Here is an 18,644-nt window from a genome sequence, read left to right as displayed (position 1 = left end):
GCTGAAGGCTACTTAGAAATCCCATTAATCAGAAATCAGATCTGGGGATTCCGGTGTTAATACTGCAACCAAACTGCTACTCCTGATTCAGACACCTAATTACTTTTCAGTGTCCCGAGCACAGACCCAAAGGCATCCCTACAGTGGTTCTTAGTTTGGCTGCAGGCTCTGATGCAACCTGGAATTCGATAGCCTGTCGAAGACAGGCGAGAAGTTGCATTGCCTGGCATCCCAATAGGTTGGACTATGTCACCACATGCTACAGTGCCAGGGCGGGGATTAAGGAGGCCACGGTTAAGACCACGGGTTCTGGAGCCACAGAGACCCTCACTCTGCCTCACACTAGCTGGTTTTCTGGTAGCCACAATCTCTCCATACCTCAGTTTTTCCATCTTTAAAAATGGGGTCAGGAGAAACCTACCCACCAGGCTCTTGCAAGGATTTAATGAGGCAATACTGATAAAGTCCTTACGTAGTGCCTTGCACATTTATAAATAAATCATCATAATAAAATCAATCGTAGCTGACTTTCTGGAGGGAAAGGAAGCCTGCAACAGCAGGCAGAACGTCACCGGACTGTTGGTCTGGTGTTCGTGGTGTTTGAAAACCCTCCTTACCCCTTAACCAATTATTAACAGGCCTCCTTTGTTTCTCTTGAATAAATATTTAAACAACAAACTTGTTCTCAAATGTTGTGGTGTTTTGTTGACTGTGGCTCTGTTTCCCCTTGCCCCAAGTATCTCCTGTCCTATACGTGGTGGGGGGGTGACTCTCAGGGAAAGGTTCTCTACAGCTGGCAGCATCTGTGGTCACACTGGGATGGGGCCCTTGGCACTGAAGGGAGGATTGAAACGGCCTCAAGGGTCCAGGGCTTCACTGGTCGGCCTGTGGCCAATGAGATGGATGCTTCCTTGCGTCTCACCTGAAGGCTCATAACAGTGAGGCGCCGGGCGTCGTCGGAGGGCGCGATGACCGGCACCAGGTAAGGACTATCGGGGATGTGCTCATCGTTGAACTTGATAGACACCTCGTAGTTACCTGGGGGGAGAGGAAAGTCCCATCATTTCAGAGATTCTGGGAAGGTGGTTCCAGAGCGGCCTCTGGCTTCCTTCCTAGGACTGAAATGCCGTCCAAGAGCCCCTGCCTCCCTGATGGCCATGGCTGGTTGGTTGGTTGAGGGTGGATGACAGCTGAGTTTGAGCCAATATGATTCCCTTAGTTGGGCAAGGGCTGAGATGCTTTTCCTTCTTTTTTTTTTTACTAAAGATTTTATTTATTTGAGAGAGAGAGAGAGAGAGAGAGCACGCACACACGTGCACAAGTGGGGGAGGGGCAGAGGGAGAGGGAGAAGGAGACTCTGCTGAGCAAGGAGCCTGATGCGGGGCTCGATCCCAGGACCCTGGGATCATGACCTGAGCTGAAGGCAGACACTTAACAGACTGAGCCATCCAGGCACCCCAAGGGTCCAGATTCTTAACCTGGGTCCACAGGGCCTCCCTAAGGGCCTGTGTATAGAACTCAGAAGACTCAGGAAACTTAAACGGGAAAAAAAATTATATCTTTACTTTCACTAACTTTAGGCCAAAATCTAGCATTTCCTTTCTTTAGAAATGCCAACAAGAAACACTAGAAGTACACATTAGAAGTACTCGTGACTATCACCACCAAAGATCACAGATATCTTCATGTCACTTTACAGTTTTATACATACCTTGTAATTTTACACTCACCACTACTTTGCAATTAAGGTAGTTAACAGACCATCACCAAATCCTATGACTTAATGTTCAGGAAAATGTGCATATGTTATTATGTTACACATTCCCTTAAAGAATTTGATAACTACATTTTAATATAACTGATTTCCTTTATAATCCAATGTGTTTTTTTTTAAAGATTTTATTAATTTATCTGACAGAGAGAGAGACAGTCAGTGAGAGAGGGAACACAAGCAGGGGGAGTGGGAGAGGAAGAACCAGGCTCCCCACGGAGGAACCCGATGCGGGGCTTGATCCCAGAACATCGGGATCACGCCCTGAGCCGAAGGCTGACGCTTGACAACTGAGCCACCCAGGCGCCCCCAATGCATTTTATTTTATATGTTTCAAAACATTAACCCGAGAACAGTTTTCCCTATAGGCTTTGCCAGGTGCCCCAAAGAGTCCATGGCCCACAAAAGGTCAAGAGCTGCTGCTCGAGGGAGCTCAGATGCCAAGGCCACTGTTCTAGAGCTGCCACAGCAGCCAAGGGTGGGCAGGCTGGTCAGTGGGCAGAGTAACAGGGCTGAATGAAAGCATGAAGCAGACAGGCCAACAGAGAAGGACCAGAGAACCAGACTTCCTGCCCCCTTGAGGCCTGACTGGATTTCCTGCCGTATGGTTTCCAGGGGGCACGCCCACACACCCATACAGATAAACTCTTTCACTCGAGCTAGCTTGCCAGGCTTCCGTTCCCTACAACCTAAGCATCCCCCAACAAGGAACACATCCTTAGGTGGCCCATGATTACATACCAGGCTCCTGGGCAATGTAAGACACCCCGCACGATCCATTTTTATGGTCATCGAACGTAATCTCGGCCTTACTGGGGCCCTCGACGGCAATAGACAAGCCGCCAGCGCCTGCCTCCCGGGTCCAGATGCTGAATTCGGCTGAAGCAGAGAAACCTCTGGTTAGTGACCAAGGCTGGGACAGGCTCTCTTCTTGCTCACACGCATGATGCTGGGTTATGTCTGCTCCCTTTCCTCTTTAACCCCAAGCAGAGCCCCAAGGGCGGGCATCACCGATGTTTTTAAATCATCACCCATGAGAACATGAAGCTCATGGGAAATCCGGCATCTCTGAACACACCCGACAGAGGCAGAAAAAGATGAGAATGCTCGGTTTTGCCCCTACAGATCTTCCCAGCAGCAACCACCACTACAATTGGTTTTCTAGAATTCTAGTGTGTTCCACCGAATGTCAGCGATGCAGGCAGCTCTGCAAAGAGCTTCATTAGTCTGCGCCCCTCTTAGATGCTCACACACACGGTCATTAGAGGCTCTGAGGGGTCCCTCAGTAAGAAACTTGTTTAGCTTTGGGTAAGTGAGCAATTCCTAAACACGTGTAGCCACAGAAGCCTTGTTTTAAAGAATGCCCCTCAGTACCACCACCAGAATCACACACACCGAGAGTCTTTCTCTGGAACGGGGTGAAGAACGTGGGCTGCTCACACCGCCAGGCTCCTCGTGTTCTTCTCAAGTAAGAAGCCCACCCGCATGCTCACCTGGAACCCCTGCTTCTCCTCTCTCCAGGCCGGGGCCTCCCGCGCGGACCTTGTGGGCGCCCCCCTCGCCCAGAGGCCCCACGGTGAACTGGAAGGGGCTGCCGGTCACATGCTGGCCGCGGTACTTGACACTGACTGTGTGAACGCCCATCTCCTGGGGCACAAAGCGGACACAGTGCGAGTTCTTCCCCACGGACACGATCTCTGCCTCGGTGACGCGGCCAGAGGGGCTGGTGACGTGGGCCGACATGTCACTGCTGTCAATTTCTGAAAGGCGGCGGGAGTTTGGGGGGAAGAAAGCAGGGTTAGGGTGAGGGACCAAGGCAGAGCATGCCATGCAGGACAAGCAGCAGAGGGCAAGGCGGGTGCAGCCCGGGGGGTGTGGGGTGCTCAGCTTTCTCCCATTCAGGCGGGATGTCTACCCTCCTGTGTCCCTCAAACCGTGGGTGGCTATGGCCACCATGGAGACACCAGGGTCCCTCCAGCCGCCCAGTGCAGGGAACATTCTAGGGACAGTGACACTTTGCCCCACTGTATACTTTTACAGTCTTCCTGGCTGGCACTAATTCCGCACGGCAGTTTCAAACCAGAGCCTGGAGTTGGTGGTGACAGCAGGTACATAAGAACTACAATAGCTCAGATGTTTCTAAGCCGAAGGTGGCACGTGCCCATCTACTATGCATACAGGGGCTCTTTTCCATAGGCAGGTAAGGGCAGAAAATTCAAGAACCATCACCCCGCACTTTCCAGAAGCCTTGGCATTTCTTTAAGGCAACAAGCCAAAATGCATTTAGAGAAAAAGTGAACCCATGTTGGTCACAACGGCAAAGGGAAACCATGCGTGAGCAAAGCTTCGAGCGAGTCAAATACCAGAGGCCATGCTTTCAGAAAGGTGACGCTTCCGGTCACTGACACCAGGACGCAGACCACGTCTGCTGCCCGAGGCGCTCATGCCATGCCAGTGACCGTGCCTGCACTGTCGTGGTGGAGACAGGCGCACCGCATGCTGGGTGACCACGTAATGCCATCACCTAGAGCCACATGAAGCTGCACTCGCCAGCCCTACACCATCTGGGCGGGGCAGCCATGACTTTGAGCCCTGAGGACAGAGAAAGGAAGGGCCGTTGAGGAGAGGGTCGCCCCACATGGTCTGGGTCCAGAGGACATCTGGAAGCTGACGAGCCGTCCTCCATTCTGACGGAGAGGCTCACGTAGGTGAGGGGGGATGACTCACCCAGAGTCAGCTGGCACCAAGAAGTACCTGATCAGAGCAAGGAGGAGCCAAGAGCCAGACAGACTTTAGAGAAAGAGAAACTGACCTGCTAGTCCTCAGGACATAGAGAACTTGCAAAATAAGGAAAGAAAAACAGATGAAAACACAGCCCATGTCACTAGTGACCCGAGAAATGAAACTGAAAACTGGACACCATATTTTTCCGTTGGATTGGTCAAAGTGGGAATGAAACACAGTGCCCCGGGCTGGTGGGGAAATGGAGAAACGGGCATGGATCCTTTATCACGAGGGTGGTCTGCCAAGGTGGGGCAGCATTCGAACCACAGCAGCCCTGCCATCCCACCCTGGGGCGTCCATCCGACGTGCAGACAGCCTGGGCACACGGTGGAGAATGTCACGGAGCACCGGCCGCTGGAATCCAGGGATGGAAATGAGTGTACAGGGATTGAGACTATGCAGTGAAGGACGGTGCATCAGGACATGGAATGGAATCTTAGGAAGTCATTAAAAATATGATGTGGAGGGGCGCCTACATGGCTTAGATGGTTAAATGTCCGACTCTTGATTTCGGCTAAGGTCATGATCTCAGGGTCGGGAGATGAAGCCCTGCGTCAGGCTCCACGCTCAGCATGGAGTCTACTTGTCCCTCTCCCTCTGCTCCTCCTCCCACTTGCTCTCTCTCTCTCTCTTTCAAATAACTAAATGGACAAAATCCTTTAAAAAAATACGATGTGGAAGTATCATTTTTGACGTGGAAAGAGGCCCGCAATACAGTGTGTGAGAGGTGAGTGCATGAGTGTGATCTGAATGAGGCCCCGCATGTTCATGAGGCTGGAGGCAAACAGGGGCCAGCTCTGTGCCCCACCTGTGAACCACCACATCCCTGGCTGATGGGAGAGGAGGCGACACTTCCTTTCCCCGATTTGAAACACCCAAACTTTTCATGATCACAATGCATCAGCTCTTTTTAATAAGTGCTTCTGTCTGGACACCGCAGTAACGAGGCTTTCCCCGCATTCTCACGTGACCAGCGGTGCACGCACACAGGAAGAAGCCACTGGGGACTGCGGAGGAGGCCGGGTAGGTAGACGCGGGACATGTTGGAAAAGAGGGGGAAAGTGGTGGAGGAGAAGCGGCCCCCCCTCCAGATCACAACCCAAGCGTCATCAGAAGACTATTTCGCTTTTCCGTCCCCACGGAATCTGTGCAACGACACAGCGTGTGGCAGCTTCTGCACCCTCAAAACCTGTATTTATAGTTAGGACGGCTAGCTGTTTGTTTAACAGAGAGAGAGAACGAGTGAAGGGGAGAGGCTGAAGGAGAGGGAGAAGCAGACTCCCCACTGAGCAGGGAGCCCGACATGAGGCTCGATCATGGGATCGAGGGATCAGGGATCATGACCTGAGCCAAAGGCAGACGCTTAACCGACTGAGCCACCCAGGCGCCCCAGAGACAGCTCTCCAGAAGGAACCTGGGCCACATTCAGACAGACCGAAGTCTCTGTTTACACCATGCACGGCCAAAAGGCTGGATGTGGCCCACCTACCCAGTCTCCATTCCCACTGTAGGGATAGAAAAGATGAACTGAATATTGGAAGGATGCCATTAGGCTGACACTTCCGAACTACTTCCAAATACTGGCGTCCGTGGGGCCGATTCTCTCACTCACATGACACTCTATTCAACAGATAATAAATTCAAATCTAAAAGCTTCTCTATCTTCCCCGCCACGGAACACAATAATGCTATTTTCATTTGGAAGAAGAAAAAGGTAGCAGGTAAACAGATACTTTTTTTCTTGGATGGGGCTCTGTGAAAATAGTATGAAAAATATAAATACATACATACATCACTTACTTACAAATAGTTACCCACAGAACACTTAGTATGTCCTAGGCCATGCCCAGACATGGTTTCCAATGGTGCTCCCTGTCCTGACCCCTAAACTCCTCATGCTCACCTGGGATTTTCAGGTTCAGGTCACAGATGCTCCCGACAGTGGCCACAGACGGAGCCCGGCTGGTACGGGTGATGCTCTCCTTGACTCTCCCCTCCCCGCTGATCTTCACGGTAAACGGGCTCCCTGCAAGAACCGAGAAGGCCCTCATGAGCAGCCCAGAGGCTGAGGCACAGCATCGACAGAAAACCCAAGCATCACACGGGGAGGGCGGAGGGGGCCGGACGCACCAGGTACATGCTCGTCAGCGAACTTGGTGGAGACAATGTAAATGCCAGGCACCGTGGGGAAGTAGGAGACCTTGCAGGTGCCATCTTCCAGGTCCTCCGTCTGGATGTCCACTTTGCTGGGACCTTCCACTGCCAAGGATATGCCACCGTAACCTGCAACACGGTAGCCCGGGGCTGATGGTACCACAACTCACTGGGGCGGGGGAGCTCAATGTAGTCAGAAAGGACGGAAATTCAAACTGTTATTTCCAGACAGCAGAAAGACAGAAATGGCAGGCAGCCCCTATCAGAGCACGCCAGGCAGAGGAGCAGGTGAAAGGCTCTGAGAAATCCTGTAGTGAAAACACCTGCTGGGTGTGGTTTGACCACAGAATTATTTTCTCAAGGCTATCTATTACTATCCCACCGAGTGGCTATCCTACAGCACCCGCTGGGGAAGACACTCTGGCCACACGCTTCCAAGAACGGCACGTGTTAATCATGAGTGGCAGGTCTGAGACTGAATTTTTAAACCGCCCCCAGGCACCTCCGATGTCCAACCAGGGAACCATGAAGGGAGCAGATCCCAAGTTTTAACAACCTGAAGAATCAACAGGGGGCATCAGCCCACCAGGATCAGAGATTCTCTAGCTCTCTTCCCTGGGACTGTGACTTCGTCAGGAAGCCACCGATATGGCTATGACTCAAGAAGGCAGAAGACGAAGATACTGTCATCTGGGATAGTCTGAAGAGGCCCAACCCAATTCAAACCATTTTAAAGAGGAACCAGGAAGAGATTGAACATTTCCACGAAAGCACAGCTCAGCTGACATGATCCTGGCCAGCTGGCCCAACCTCCTTTGCTTGGGATGAGCCCAGGAGGTCCCGGAAAGTGGCAGATGATAGTGGGAGGACACATCATGAGAGAGAGATCTGTGACTAGCTTTTTTGGCTCTGGATTCAAATGCCAGGAGAAGACAGAATGTTCACTCCTAAACGCCCCGGTTTATTTAGAAATGCAGATGATACCTACGTCCCTGGGGGTCATGGAGCCTAAATGCTAGAGCAGGTACAAGCACCTACAGCTTGAAGGATGCTCAGAAAGAAAGGGGAGGTGGTAGGATGAAAAGACAAAGCAGCCTGAGCAAAAAGGCGACCATTCCCGCAAGCCTTTCCCCAAGAGCAACTCCACACACCTGCATCCCTTGTGTCCACGATGAATTCAGACATCTCGAATGTCCGGCCCTCCGACAGACCCCGGCCATAGACTTTGGCTCTGCGCGCATCCCCAATCTCGGACTGGACCACCATGATGGACACAGGGCTGTTGGCCACGTGGCTGCCGTTCTTCTTGATGCTGACCAGGTGTTCACCCACCTCCCGGGGGATGAAGGAGATCCCTGCAACGGAGCACAGACGGCATTTGTAAGGTGGGGGGGGGCAGGATGAAGGGGAGGAAGTGGGACGGAGACACACTTGCAGGAACGCAAAAAGGACTTCCTCCCTGACTTTCCAGCAGCCCAGAACGTCCAAGAGAATGGCCAACGTGGCAATGCAGAAACGCACTCAGACTTACCATGTGCGACCCAGGAGGTGGCTCACATGGTGCCCTAATGTGCGACCGGGTCCCCAGCGCAGAACTGGGGGCACGCCCACCTCCCACCCAGCTCCAGCCAGGAAGGCAACCCCGGGCTCACCGATGTGGTTGTTGGGAAGCCTCTTGAGGAGACAGGGCTCATCGCGGCCTGACGGCGCCTTGATGCTGGCCGTCAGCGTGCTCAGGTCCGTCTCGCTGATGTCAAGCAGGAAGTCGGCGGCAGAGCCTAGCTTCACCTGAGAGCACCGTTTGCTATCGTCTGGGAAACATCCCCCCCACCATGCAGCTCCTGTGACACGTGGTCTCCCAGGCTCTCTGAAGCCCTCAGGCCACATGCACTTACAGAGGAGCACGTGAGAATGAATTACTCCAAGTTAAGGGACAAAGCCCGCCTGGGACTATGAGCAGACCTAACCAACGACCAGTGCTGGCTAATTTTGTCTGGTGAAAGGGAAGACTGGGAACTGGCAGGAGACCTGAGTCTTCTCAGACCACTTTTTAAAGGAGTCTTTGCTGGCCAGAGGCACCTGTCACCTGCCTGCCTTGGGCATTCCCTCAGGTGCACACTGCTCATGTGCCACACAGGGCGGCTGACTGCTTCCCAGACAGGTCTGAACTCCTCAGGGACAAGAACCTCGCCTTTCAAACCTTGCTTTATAACCTACTGATAGCATGATATGAACACAGCGAGCACAACAGACATTAGGAATGTGGGCTCTGAATCAGATAACCTGGATCTGAGTCCCCGAATACCCATGTATGAATTTGGCTGAACCACTCTCTCTCCCAGCGTCAGTTTTTCCATCCGAAAATGGAGAAGAAATCTATCTAACTGTGATGCTGAAGGGCATCTTTGAGTTCATGTATTCACATAATTCATATACTATCTGAATCCCTCCATCTGAGGGCCTGCTATTGGCATGCTGTGGTCAGACTGGCACAAAACGAGGGCCCTCTGAATGGTACAGCTTGCTTTCCCTTGGATTACCAGCTAAGGGAGGAATCAGGCTGGTCCAAGGTTGACTTTGCACCTCAATTCCTCCCCAGGGAGTCTGCGTGAATCCTACACTTAGATGCCTACCCTGCTGCCACTGGTCTGATGGGGAGAGAGGCTGTCGGGGCAGCCATACCTCCCCTAGGAAGCCCTTGCCCCTCCCCCGACAAGCCAGGTAACCCTACCTGTAATCTTGGCTGTGAAGGGGCTGCCAGGGATGTGCTTGTCGTTGTACTTGACCAGGATGCTGTAGTCACCTGGCAGGGTGGGCAGATAGGTCACCGTGCACGTCCCATCTTTGTTGTCAATGCAGCTGATTTCGGCCTTGGAGGGCCCCTCAATAGCCAAGTCGAGGCCACCTGTGGATGGAAGGAAGGAGAGAGAGACTTTAGGGAGAGAATGTTTCCTTGTTTCAACAGAGATCACACCTCATCCAGGGCAGTCCCAATGCCAGGAACAATAGACTGATACATGCCTCATGAGCCCCGGGCAAGGGGCACGTCAGAACAAAGTAATTTACACTGTAAATCTGCCCACTGAATTCTTCACTACAAGCGACCCTGAAGTTCTCTCTATTCTTCAGGATAGATGGGGACGTGAAAGGGACCCAGCACGCCAATCACACATACGGGAGGGTCACACACAGACTGTCCCTGCTGGTGGGGCACTGGATGCCACCATGAAAATCCCATTGGAACCACAAATTTAGGAGCACTGGCTGGCTCAGTCAGTAGAGTGACTCTTGATCTTGGGGTTGTGAGTTTGAGCTCCATGTTGGGTGTGATTACTTAAAATCTTTAAAAAAGGACCACAAACTTAGAAATCTCCTTCCATGATAAGGGAATAAGCATAGAGCTTTATCTGGAATGGGCAGTAACTCATATAGTCCTCTAGACATAGATAGACGTGCAAAAAAGAACAAAAGCTAAACATTATCTACCAAAAAGCACGCTTATATTTCAGGCAAGTCACACAAAACATCTCACAGCATCGACCTGATTTCGATCAGAACACAAAGGACTTCAAAAGTTCTGCTTTGGGTGAAGACAGAGAAGCTCTACAGAAGAGATTTATGAGAAAAGAAAAGACAATTGCTATCATTCAGCAGTCTTATTTGTAAAAGCTGCTCTGGAACTGTGTCCGCTCAACTGCCCAAACAGACGGCCGGAAGCACACAGCCCACATGAACCACACGGTACCTTCTCCTGCATCCTCGGTGACAATGGTGAAGGTGGCGGTTTTGTTGGCCACTCCGTACACCAGGCCCGGACCGTATGCAGAAACGCTCCCACTGTTCGGGTAGTTCACATAGAACTGGAGCGGGCTTTCTGGGTTGAGAGAGACAAAATCGAGGGGGACGCATTGAGGGGGAATGCATCCCTTGGACACCCAGGGTCTTAACGTTCCCCTACCAGCAGGTAGGGGCGGTGTCTCCGACGCAAGGGCAGAAATCGAAAGGAGACTCCAGGAGAGCTGACCATGCTGGGATACCCAATGGGTCTACTCGCACTGCACAAGAAAAACAATCCCCAGGGTTGCTCCAGACGAGAAGGGGCTCAAGCAGGACTGTGCAGCTCAACCTAAACAATGAGGGACGAAAGAGCTGACCACGTGAAGAAATGACTCACTACTGGCGGGAACACAGCTGGAGAGGTCTTCTGGGAGGGCCATTTGCAGCACCTTTCAAAGTGTAAGGCGCAATGAGGCTGCTAGTCATCCACCCCACAGTGGTCCTTTCTCCCCACCCCACTCCCAGCCCTGTGCAAGGACTTCCATTTCCACAGTTCTCAGATCCAATTCAGGAAAAGACTCCAGTGTCCAACAATAGGGGGCTGGTTAAACACTGGTCCACCAGCAGGTCATTAAAAATAACGAGGGAGGGGGCGCCTGGGTGGCTCAGTCAGTTAAAGTGTCTGACTCTTGATTTCAGCTAAGGTCACGATCTCAGAGTCGGGAGATCGAGCCCTGTGTCGGGCTCTACGTTGCGCGTGGAGCCTGAGATTCTCTCCCTCTCCCTCTGCCCCTCCCCCCTTGCTTGCCTGCTCGCATGCACATGCCCTCTCCCTCAAAAAAAAAAAAAAAAAAAAAAAAAAGGGGATGAACTCAGGGAACAGTTCAACAAAGAGAGAGANACATTAAAAAGAGAAAAAAACAAGTTGCTATATAATATTAGTACCATTATCAGACATCTTTGAAGAAAAAAAACAAAATTATAGGCACAGAGAAAAACATCTGAAAAGACACACACCCCAGCAGTGGAAGTAAAAGGGAAAGAGGAGAAAGACATTTTTACTTTCTCTGTATCTGCATCTTTAGAATATTTAGATAAAAGCAGATAATATATTTTTGCTTTAAACAAATATTATGCATGCATATATGCATAAACTACAGCAAACATGAAACGGGGAGAAATATTTGCAACTTCTATCACAAAGGGCTAATCTCTCCAATGTTTAATTTGCTCTCAGAAACTGATATGACAAAGGCCAATAACCCTATAGAAAAACCTGGCCATGGAAACAAGCGCTCAGTTCACAGAAAAAGAAATACAAATAGTACTTAAACATAGAGAAAGTTGCTCAATCTCATTCACAAGAGAAATATGAACAAAGCAACACTGAGATACTGTGTTTTTTAACTGTCTTGCAAAGATCCAAAAACTGGTGGAAAAGCAAGTGTTCATCTACTTTGCTGGTGGGCGTGTGAATTAGGGGAGCCCCACTGAAAGGCAGTTTGGCAAGATCTATCAAAATGATAGCTGTGTTTACCTGTGGCCATGATGCCTGCCCTGGGAACTAAATCTCACAGCTATAGCTTGGCTAGTGTGAGATGATGGCTATGAAGGCTATTCACTGCAGCCTGACTAATGACAGCAAAAGGCAGGGAAGACCCTAAATGTCCTCCAATAGGGGAAATGGTGGGATATACCACATTCACCCAAAGAGTGCGACACCAGGAACCCGCTGTGTCGTTCAGACATGCAAAGCTCTCCTGGATACACCGTCAGACTGAAAAGGACAAGCCCAGAACGATGTGCAGAGTATACCACTATTAATGTATGAATGGGAGCGGGCTTAAGAATCTGTATTTCCCATTTGTTGTACAGTCTTAAAAATATTCCGAAATCCAACATAAAAAATTAACAGCAGTCAAGTTCAAGGAGAGGTCAGGTGGGTGATATGGGCAGGAACGAAACCTTTCCCCATATCGTTTTTATAAACCATGTGGATACGTTGCCTACTCAAAATCTTAAATTAAAAAACAGAAAACTATTTAAACAATTTTTTTTTTAAAGAATAACACTGTGCTGGTTGATAGACATGAAATCTGAGCTGAATTTCCTTGTCAAGGTCAGTGTGAACATAAGGCAGCTTGTTCTGTCCTCCCGCCCCAAAGCTCCACACCACCCAGGGCTCTGCAGGCCAGGCTGGAAAGTCCCTCGGTGCGCCTCACACTTTTCTCCCAGAGCACCCTTTGGCCACGCTCGGCATAGGGAAAAAGACAAACAATCATGGACCTGAGGGCCTGAACTGTAACCCAGGATGCTTTGCTGCATCGTCCCTTCTGGAAAGTAGCTGGATCTGCTGGGGTCACAGGCTGTTTGGTTTCATAGGGACACCCACCCTACATTCCCGATCCTGCCACCGAGAACTGTTTCCCACCCAGCAGCTGGCTGAGTGTCTGTGCAAACCTCCCAGATGTTCAGGCCCGAGCCTCACCATCCTGCAGGGCGCGCTGCCCCAGGTGCGGAGCCTGACTCACCAGGGATGTGGCTGCCCATGTATTTGATGTGCATCTCATGCAGCCCGACCTCAGTGGGGGCATATCTGACAGTGACCGTGCCGTCCTTGTTGTCCACAATCTCAGGTGTGGCCGTCTTCCCAGAAGGCATGTGGACCTCTCCTGTTGGGGCACAGGGAGACAGGGCGATGAGCCCCCGGGGACTTCCCCCAGAGACGCTGAGTGCAAAGGCACAGGTGGCCTTCAGATCCAAGAATACTCACTGCTGCCGAAAGCATCGAAGATCCACAGCAGGAAAACAGAGCCACGTTTGGCCTTTATTTTGCTCCCTTTTCCTTCCACAAAATACAGCAGGCAACTCAAGTAAAGAGTTTTCTACTTTAATATGGACAAGTGAGAAGCTCAAACTAGACTAGAAAAGACCACGAGGCCACTGCCTTAGCAGAGTGTCAGCTCAAAGAGAAGTGAGCATTGAGAGGAGGCTGGGAGAGAGGAAATCTTGTACGAGACTTCGGTGTCAATGTCACCTCTGAAAAGGTGCGAGAATAAGACAAGGCAGGATAAGAGGCGGGACAGGAATCTTGATAGTCAAGAGGTATCTAAACACAGCAGTTCTTAACCTGGAGAGAATCCCCGGCCTTCCCTAGGATGTAACACAAGTCAGAAATGAACCACCCCCTTCCAAGATGCACATATATACAGTGAACATTCTGCTATCTCGGGGGCTCATGGATGCCAGGCGCCGGGGACAGGTGGAACCACCTCCCGGGCACTGTTCCAGAAAGCTAGTGCAATCCAGGGAGAACAAGGCGGCTTTCACGACCGTGCTTACCGGTGATTTCTCCTTTCCTGACCGCGAATGGAATGACCAAGTCGAAAGGCTTGAACCCCAGGCCGTTCATGTCACTCACGGGGACATAGGCTTCTTCAGTCACCTGAAAACAGGAAGCAGTCGTCACTGGGTAAAGCGGACAACAGCATGGGAAGATGAAGCAACAGAGGGCAGAGCCGCTGGGAATTCTGCAAGCTAGTGCAGCCGGGATCTGGGGATGTGGCTGCCACCCATGCAGGATGGCCTTTGACTAATGGGCCCCAGGGCCAGAGCAGAGCCTGAAGGACTGGAGCAGTCACGCTGACCAACTGCTAACCATCACCAGGCACTCTGCTTGCGGAATTCCCAGCAGCGCTCGTGGGACAGTGGAAAAGGGAGGGACAGCAATGTCTGTGAGTCCCAAGAGGCTCCGCCTGCAAAGGTTTAGTTGCTTGTGGCCTGGAAAAGAAGGTGCGTTTTAAGTGGCAGAAAGTAGCAGCGGGCGGCTTTCCCCCGAACGGAAGCCAGCTGCACAAGTGGCGGTGGTGAGAGTCAGCAGGAGGGCTGAGGACAGTCCGTGTTTCTCTGAACCGCGGAGACAAACGACACCGAGCGTGATCACAGACAGGACGGCTGGAGATTCGTGGAGCGCATACGATGACATGGGTGGGTCTCATTACAGAGGAAGCAGGGATCACTGTGACGGACCGATCAATGGGGGGCAGACCAATGACCAGGACACCCAGAGGGCTTAAGCAATTCCCAGAAGCAGGCTGTAGCTTTTCTGAAATGAAGGCTGAGTAAACACAGAAATGCCAAAAGGAAAAAAAAAAATAGTGTACCCAGGGCCTGAATCCGGGGGAACATGCATTTACCGGTGCCTCCTCCACAGCCTCGGCTTCCCCATCCGTGGCCTGGTCGGTGGCAAACGGAGATTAGTTGGGAATCACATGGAAGGGACACTGCTACTTTAGTAGGTCCTACAACCCGAGGGCTTTTTGCTCCCCATCTGCTCCAGCTCGTACAACAGGGTCCACTCACTCTAGCGGGAGCCTACAATCTTCCTCCCCTTGTGGAGAGCAGGCTGGCATCCTTCCTTCAAAAATGTCAAACCCACATGCCCTTTGATCCTGCGACCCCACTTCTAGGAAGCGGGCCTATAGAAATGTTAGCCGGAGAGTCCAGAGCTAAGTGATAGGTGCAAGGATTTTACTCAGGCTATTTGTGACCACAAAGAGAGAACCTGGAGGTGCCTCAAATGTCCATCTCCCAGGGAGTCTGTTAATTAAGCAAACCTGAACACCTGAAAAAGGCACCAAGTCTGATGAATGAATGGGGAAGGGTACCTATGATACTCGGAGGGACAGAGACGAGTTGCAAGGCCTGGGTAGGAAGCGATCCCGTGCATAAAGCCAATGGGTTTGTTGTGCCAACAGGGAAAAAGGGACACCAGTCACTTCTGCACATGGAAGTGGGAAAGTGGTCTCCTGGTATTTGATATGTGTCTATGGTATTAATGCTTTAAAAGTCTTTATAAATCCATTAAAAAAAAAAAACCACAGACTTCATGTTCCTGATTCAATCGACCTGATAAGGGAGGGATCCCCCTCTTCTACCATAATGAACAAGAATTGGAAGGCCCTTCCACTTGGAGGAAGGCCAACATGCCTGCTTTACTCCTTTTTGTGTAGTTAACATCTCAGAAAGGGGGCATCACTTAGAAAGGCAGTTTTGTGGGCTTCGCCATTTGGAACAGCCCTATCCCTGCCTCCTAGGGCTCTCTCACAGTGGTGCTGTGCAGGGACAGACCGGTCGGAAGATCTTTCGATGGCCACTCCATGGCCTCTGAACCAAGCCTTGTCAACGGGGATGAGCAGATAGGCTCCTAGACAGTGGCTGCACGATACATTTAGCTGACCCAGCCTGCTGGGACTCCTTGAGACATGAGCTCTGAAGGCAGTACTGGGTGTTCATGTCCCTTTGGCCACAAGTCTGTAGAGGGAGGCAGGGAATCCACGTGCAGAAAAAGTCTGTTTAGGTAAAGCTGGAGATAGCTTGGAATGGGAGAGTAAAGACCCAAACCAGGTCCTATGGGTAACCCCCCTCCTTTTCGGCCTTCAGTAGTGGTTAGGGGGCAGTGTGTCTGCACAACGTATCTTAGTAACCCAGGGCTCAGGGGACATCATTCCCAATGAGTCTGTGGGCCCCCACTTCAGGTCTCAGCAGACTCAGCAGCTAACATGGCCCTTGGTATTTCCTCACTGACTTTTCTCACTCGGATGCTCTGAACCCATCCTTAGCTCATTGCACCAGCAAAGCCAGGATCTCTGCCCAGGGGCTGCTCTTCCATGCTGCCCTATTCTCATCAACCCCATAAAACCTGCTATAGACTAAAACAGATTCTTAAAACTACAACTGGGATTCTTCTCGGTAAAGTAAGAACGACAGAAACTCTCTAGCTGCATTTCTTTCTGCCCTGAAGGAGAAAAACACTCCCAAATGAACAGTGTCAAAGTTGACATCCTTGAGACAAAAAGGAGACTCCAGATCTCTGGCAGAATGTTTATAGATAAACAAACATCTACGGAAAGGGGGAAAAAAGCTACAATGGATAACAGACTGCTTGGAAGGGAGGCACGGGCTTCTGTTTGGAACTGAGACCCTTCTCTGTTGCTGCATAAGGTGAGAGAAGTCATTAGAAGGGGCTTTGCAGGCTGTGCGTAGGGCTAGGTCACTGAGGCCTAAGGACTTTGTGGTCAAGCCCGGCTGCTGCCCATGGCATCAAAGGATGCCGCGTAAGGGGCACTCGGTGGCTGTCCAGAGGAGGCACGCCGGCCTCAGTGACCTTGAGTCTGAGCCTTGTTCTTACACCTCTCCTGCAGAAGGGCCAACAATGCTTGGTTTTAAGGGTCAGATGAGGTTTCTAATCTTCTCCTAATTGAAGAACCTTCATAATCAGAGGAGGGTCCGAGAGTCACTTGTTGAAAACTAAGGGGCCGTGCCATTCTGGCCCACGGTGGAGTCCCTTTCTTCCACGTGTTCCTACTCAAAACACATGCCATTTCCCAGGCCTGTGCAAAATCTGAATCTTTCCAAAACAAAACTAGAGGCACTTTGTGTCCTGGGACACGAGTCAAGTCTCCAGACAGAACAGCATCAGGAGCCTCTCTCCTCCAGGCCGTGGAGATGAGGGAGGAGGAAGGAGGAAGAGCCAGCAGAATAAAAAATTGTGGTGTCTAACTTACACGCACTTTTTTGCCTGAGTGTATCTTTCTGAACTGGGTTTTAGCCAGGACATTGCCTAAGACCCTTAGCCTGATGGATACTTCAGGGGCCAGTAAGACTCCTTAACAACCTCTAACAGCCAAGAGCCTCTGGATTTCTAGAGATTATTCTAGGACTCTACAAGGTCATGACTGCTTGAGAAAAAATTTTTAAAGAAAAAAAAAAAGTGGAAGGGGCTGTCCTAGCCAGGATTTAACAGATGACAGCTGTTACGGTTTCTGTCATAGCAGAGCGCTCGAGGGAAGGCATCTTCCTTACCATAACGGTGAAGGGGCTGTTGGGGATATCGACGCCACCAAAGCGCACGTAGATGACATAGGTGCCTGGCTTGGCAGCTGTGTAGAAGATGTCGTAAGTGCCATCCTCATTCTCGATGACGTCGGCCTCAGCCTCGGTGCCGTCGGGGGTCAGAACTGTGCAGGTCACCTTCCCTTTCCCAGCGGTCTTGGCATCCACCACAAAGCCCACTTCCTCGCCGGTTTTCACAGTGGAGGCAATTCCAGGACCTGGAGAAGAGTTTAGGAGAAGAGAGTGGAAACTCCAGCCATGGCCAACTGCCCTGGAAGCTGCAGAACGAAGCACGGGTTGGTGCGGGCTGCCTCTGTCGATGCCAGACCTGCGACGGCCGCCACGTGCGGAGCTGTCCCGGACATCAGCGGGGGAAGGTGCTGCCCCCAGCAGCGCTCCGGCCATTGCTCGGGAAACAAGCTCTGAATGTCAAGTCCATGACGGACCCGGCTTGCTGGGATTCAAGGGTCTGAGGATCATGGTCAACGTCCCTATGCAAACATACAGTGGGCGTTTCCCTGAGGGCCAGGTACACACAAGAGTGAACCAAACACAGTCTCCGCTGTTGAGATGTTCATAATCTAACAGGCAGACGTTTGCAGGCCAGGCACCAAGAATGACAGCTCGATGTGCTGTGGAAACACTCAGTTACAGAAAAAATCATCAGCCGTGCTTCAGAGATGTATCTCGTAGCACATCTCTATAAAGAAAGTGCTAGAAACTTATATCCCAGCGTTGCCACATTGGCAGAGGGCTTTTTGAGAAAAGGGGAATGGCTGAATTCTGAAGGACAGGTACTCCTGGCTAGGGGAGACGTATCACCCCTGTTTCCGAACCATGACCAGTCTCTGACTGGGGGCACCCTTTACATAGGAGCCGCACATCAGGGAGTGCAGACAAGTGAACCAAAAGCACGTTGGCAAAAAAATAAATAAATAAATAAAGCGAAGTATGTAGAAGCAACAGGGAGTGCTAAGAACATGTTGTTCAGAGTGGGAGTCGTAGAAAGGAGCCCGGGGCCAGCCTGTGGAAGGCCTTGAACGACAGACAGAGAACTGTGGCTTCCAGGAGCCCCCAGGCTGAGAGTATCCTGCTCAGGATTCTGCTCCAGCAAGGGAGGGAACGGCCGGACAGCACGGAGTAAGTCCCCACCCAGGATTATCACGCCAGCAGGTTCCTGGAAGACAGCACAGGCCCAGGAGGTGGCGGATTGGATTGGCCAGTGGTTCACAATTTCTCAATGTCTGAGCCCCAAATCGCCAAG

At 51.2% G+C, this 18,644-nt stretch overlaps 1 protein-coding gene across 5 annotated transcripts in view; it reads right to left on the bottom strand.

Moving 5' to 3' along the window:
• The window catches only part of FLNB (filamin B), a 137,907-nt gene that overhangs the window by 12,699 nt on the left and 106,564 nt on the right, over positions 1 to 18,644 (bottom strand). For 2 of the 5 annotated variants that reach the window (XM_002913523.4, XM_002913524.4), the window contains 13 exons: positions 17,351 to 17,598; positions 14,650 to 14,721; positions 13,829 to 13,931; positions 13,018 to 13,158; positions 10,455 to 10,583; positions 9,441 to 9,614; positions 8,362 to 8,520; positions 7,861 to 8,064; positions 6,686 to 6,838; positions 6,459 to 6,581; positions 3,265 to 3,531; positions 2,513 to 2,650; positions 923 to 1,038 (listed from right to left, as the gene is read on the bottom strand). In XM_002913523.4, the coding sequence (XP_002913569.1) occupies positions 923 to 1,038; positions 2,513 to 2,650; positions 3,265 to 3,531; positions 6,459 to 6,581; positions 6,686 to 6,838; positions 7,861 to 8,064; positions 8,362 to 8,520; positions 9,441 to 9,614; positions 10,455 to 10,583; positions 13,018 to 13,158; positions 13,829 to 13,931; positions 14,650 to 14,721; positions 17,351 to 17,598 (2,027 nt within the window). The other 3 variants (XM_019805364.2, XM_002913525.4, XM_034658528.1) reach the window with 3 other exon arrangements.

Source organism: Ailuropoda melanoleuca, chromosome 4, assembly GCF_002007445.2.
Source record: "Ailuropoda melanoleuca isolate Jingjing chromosome 4, ASM200744v2, whole genome shotgun sequence".
NCBI classification, from domain to species: Eukaryota; Metazoa; Chordata; class Mammalia; order Carnivora; family Ursidae; genus Ailuropoda; species Ailuropoda melanoleuca.
The sequence above is the reverse complement of the archived record's forward strand: the minus strand, read 5'-3'. Positions and strand labels throughout refer to the sequence as shown.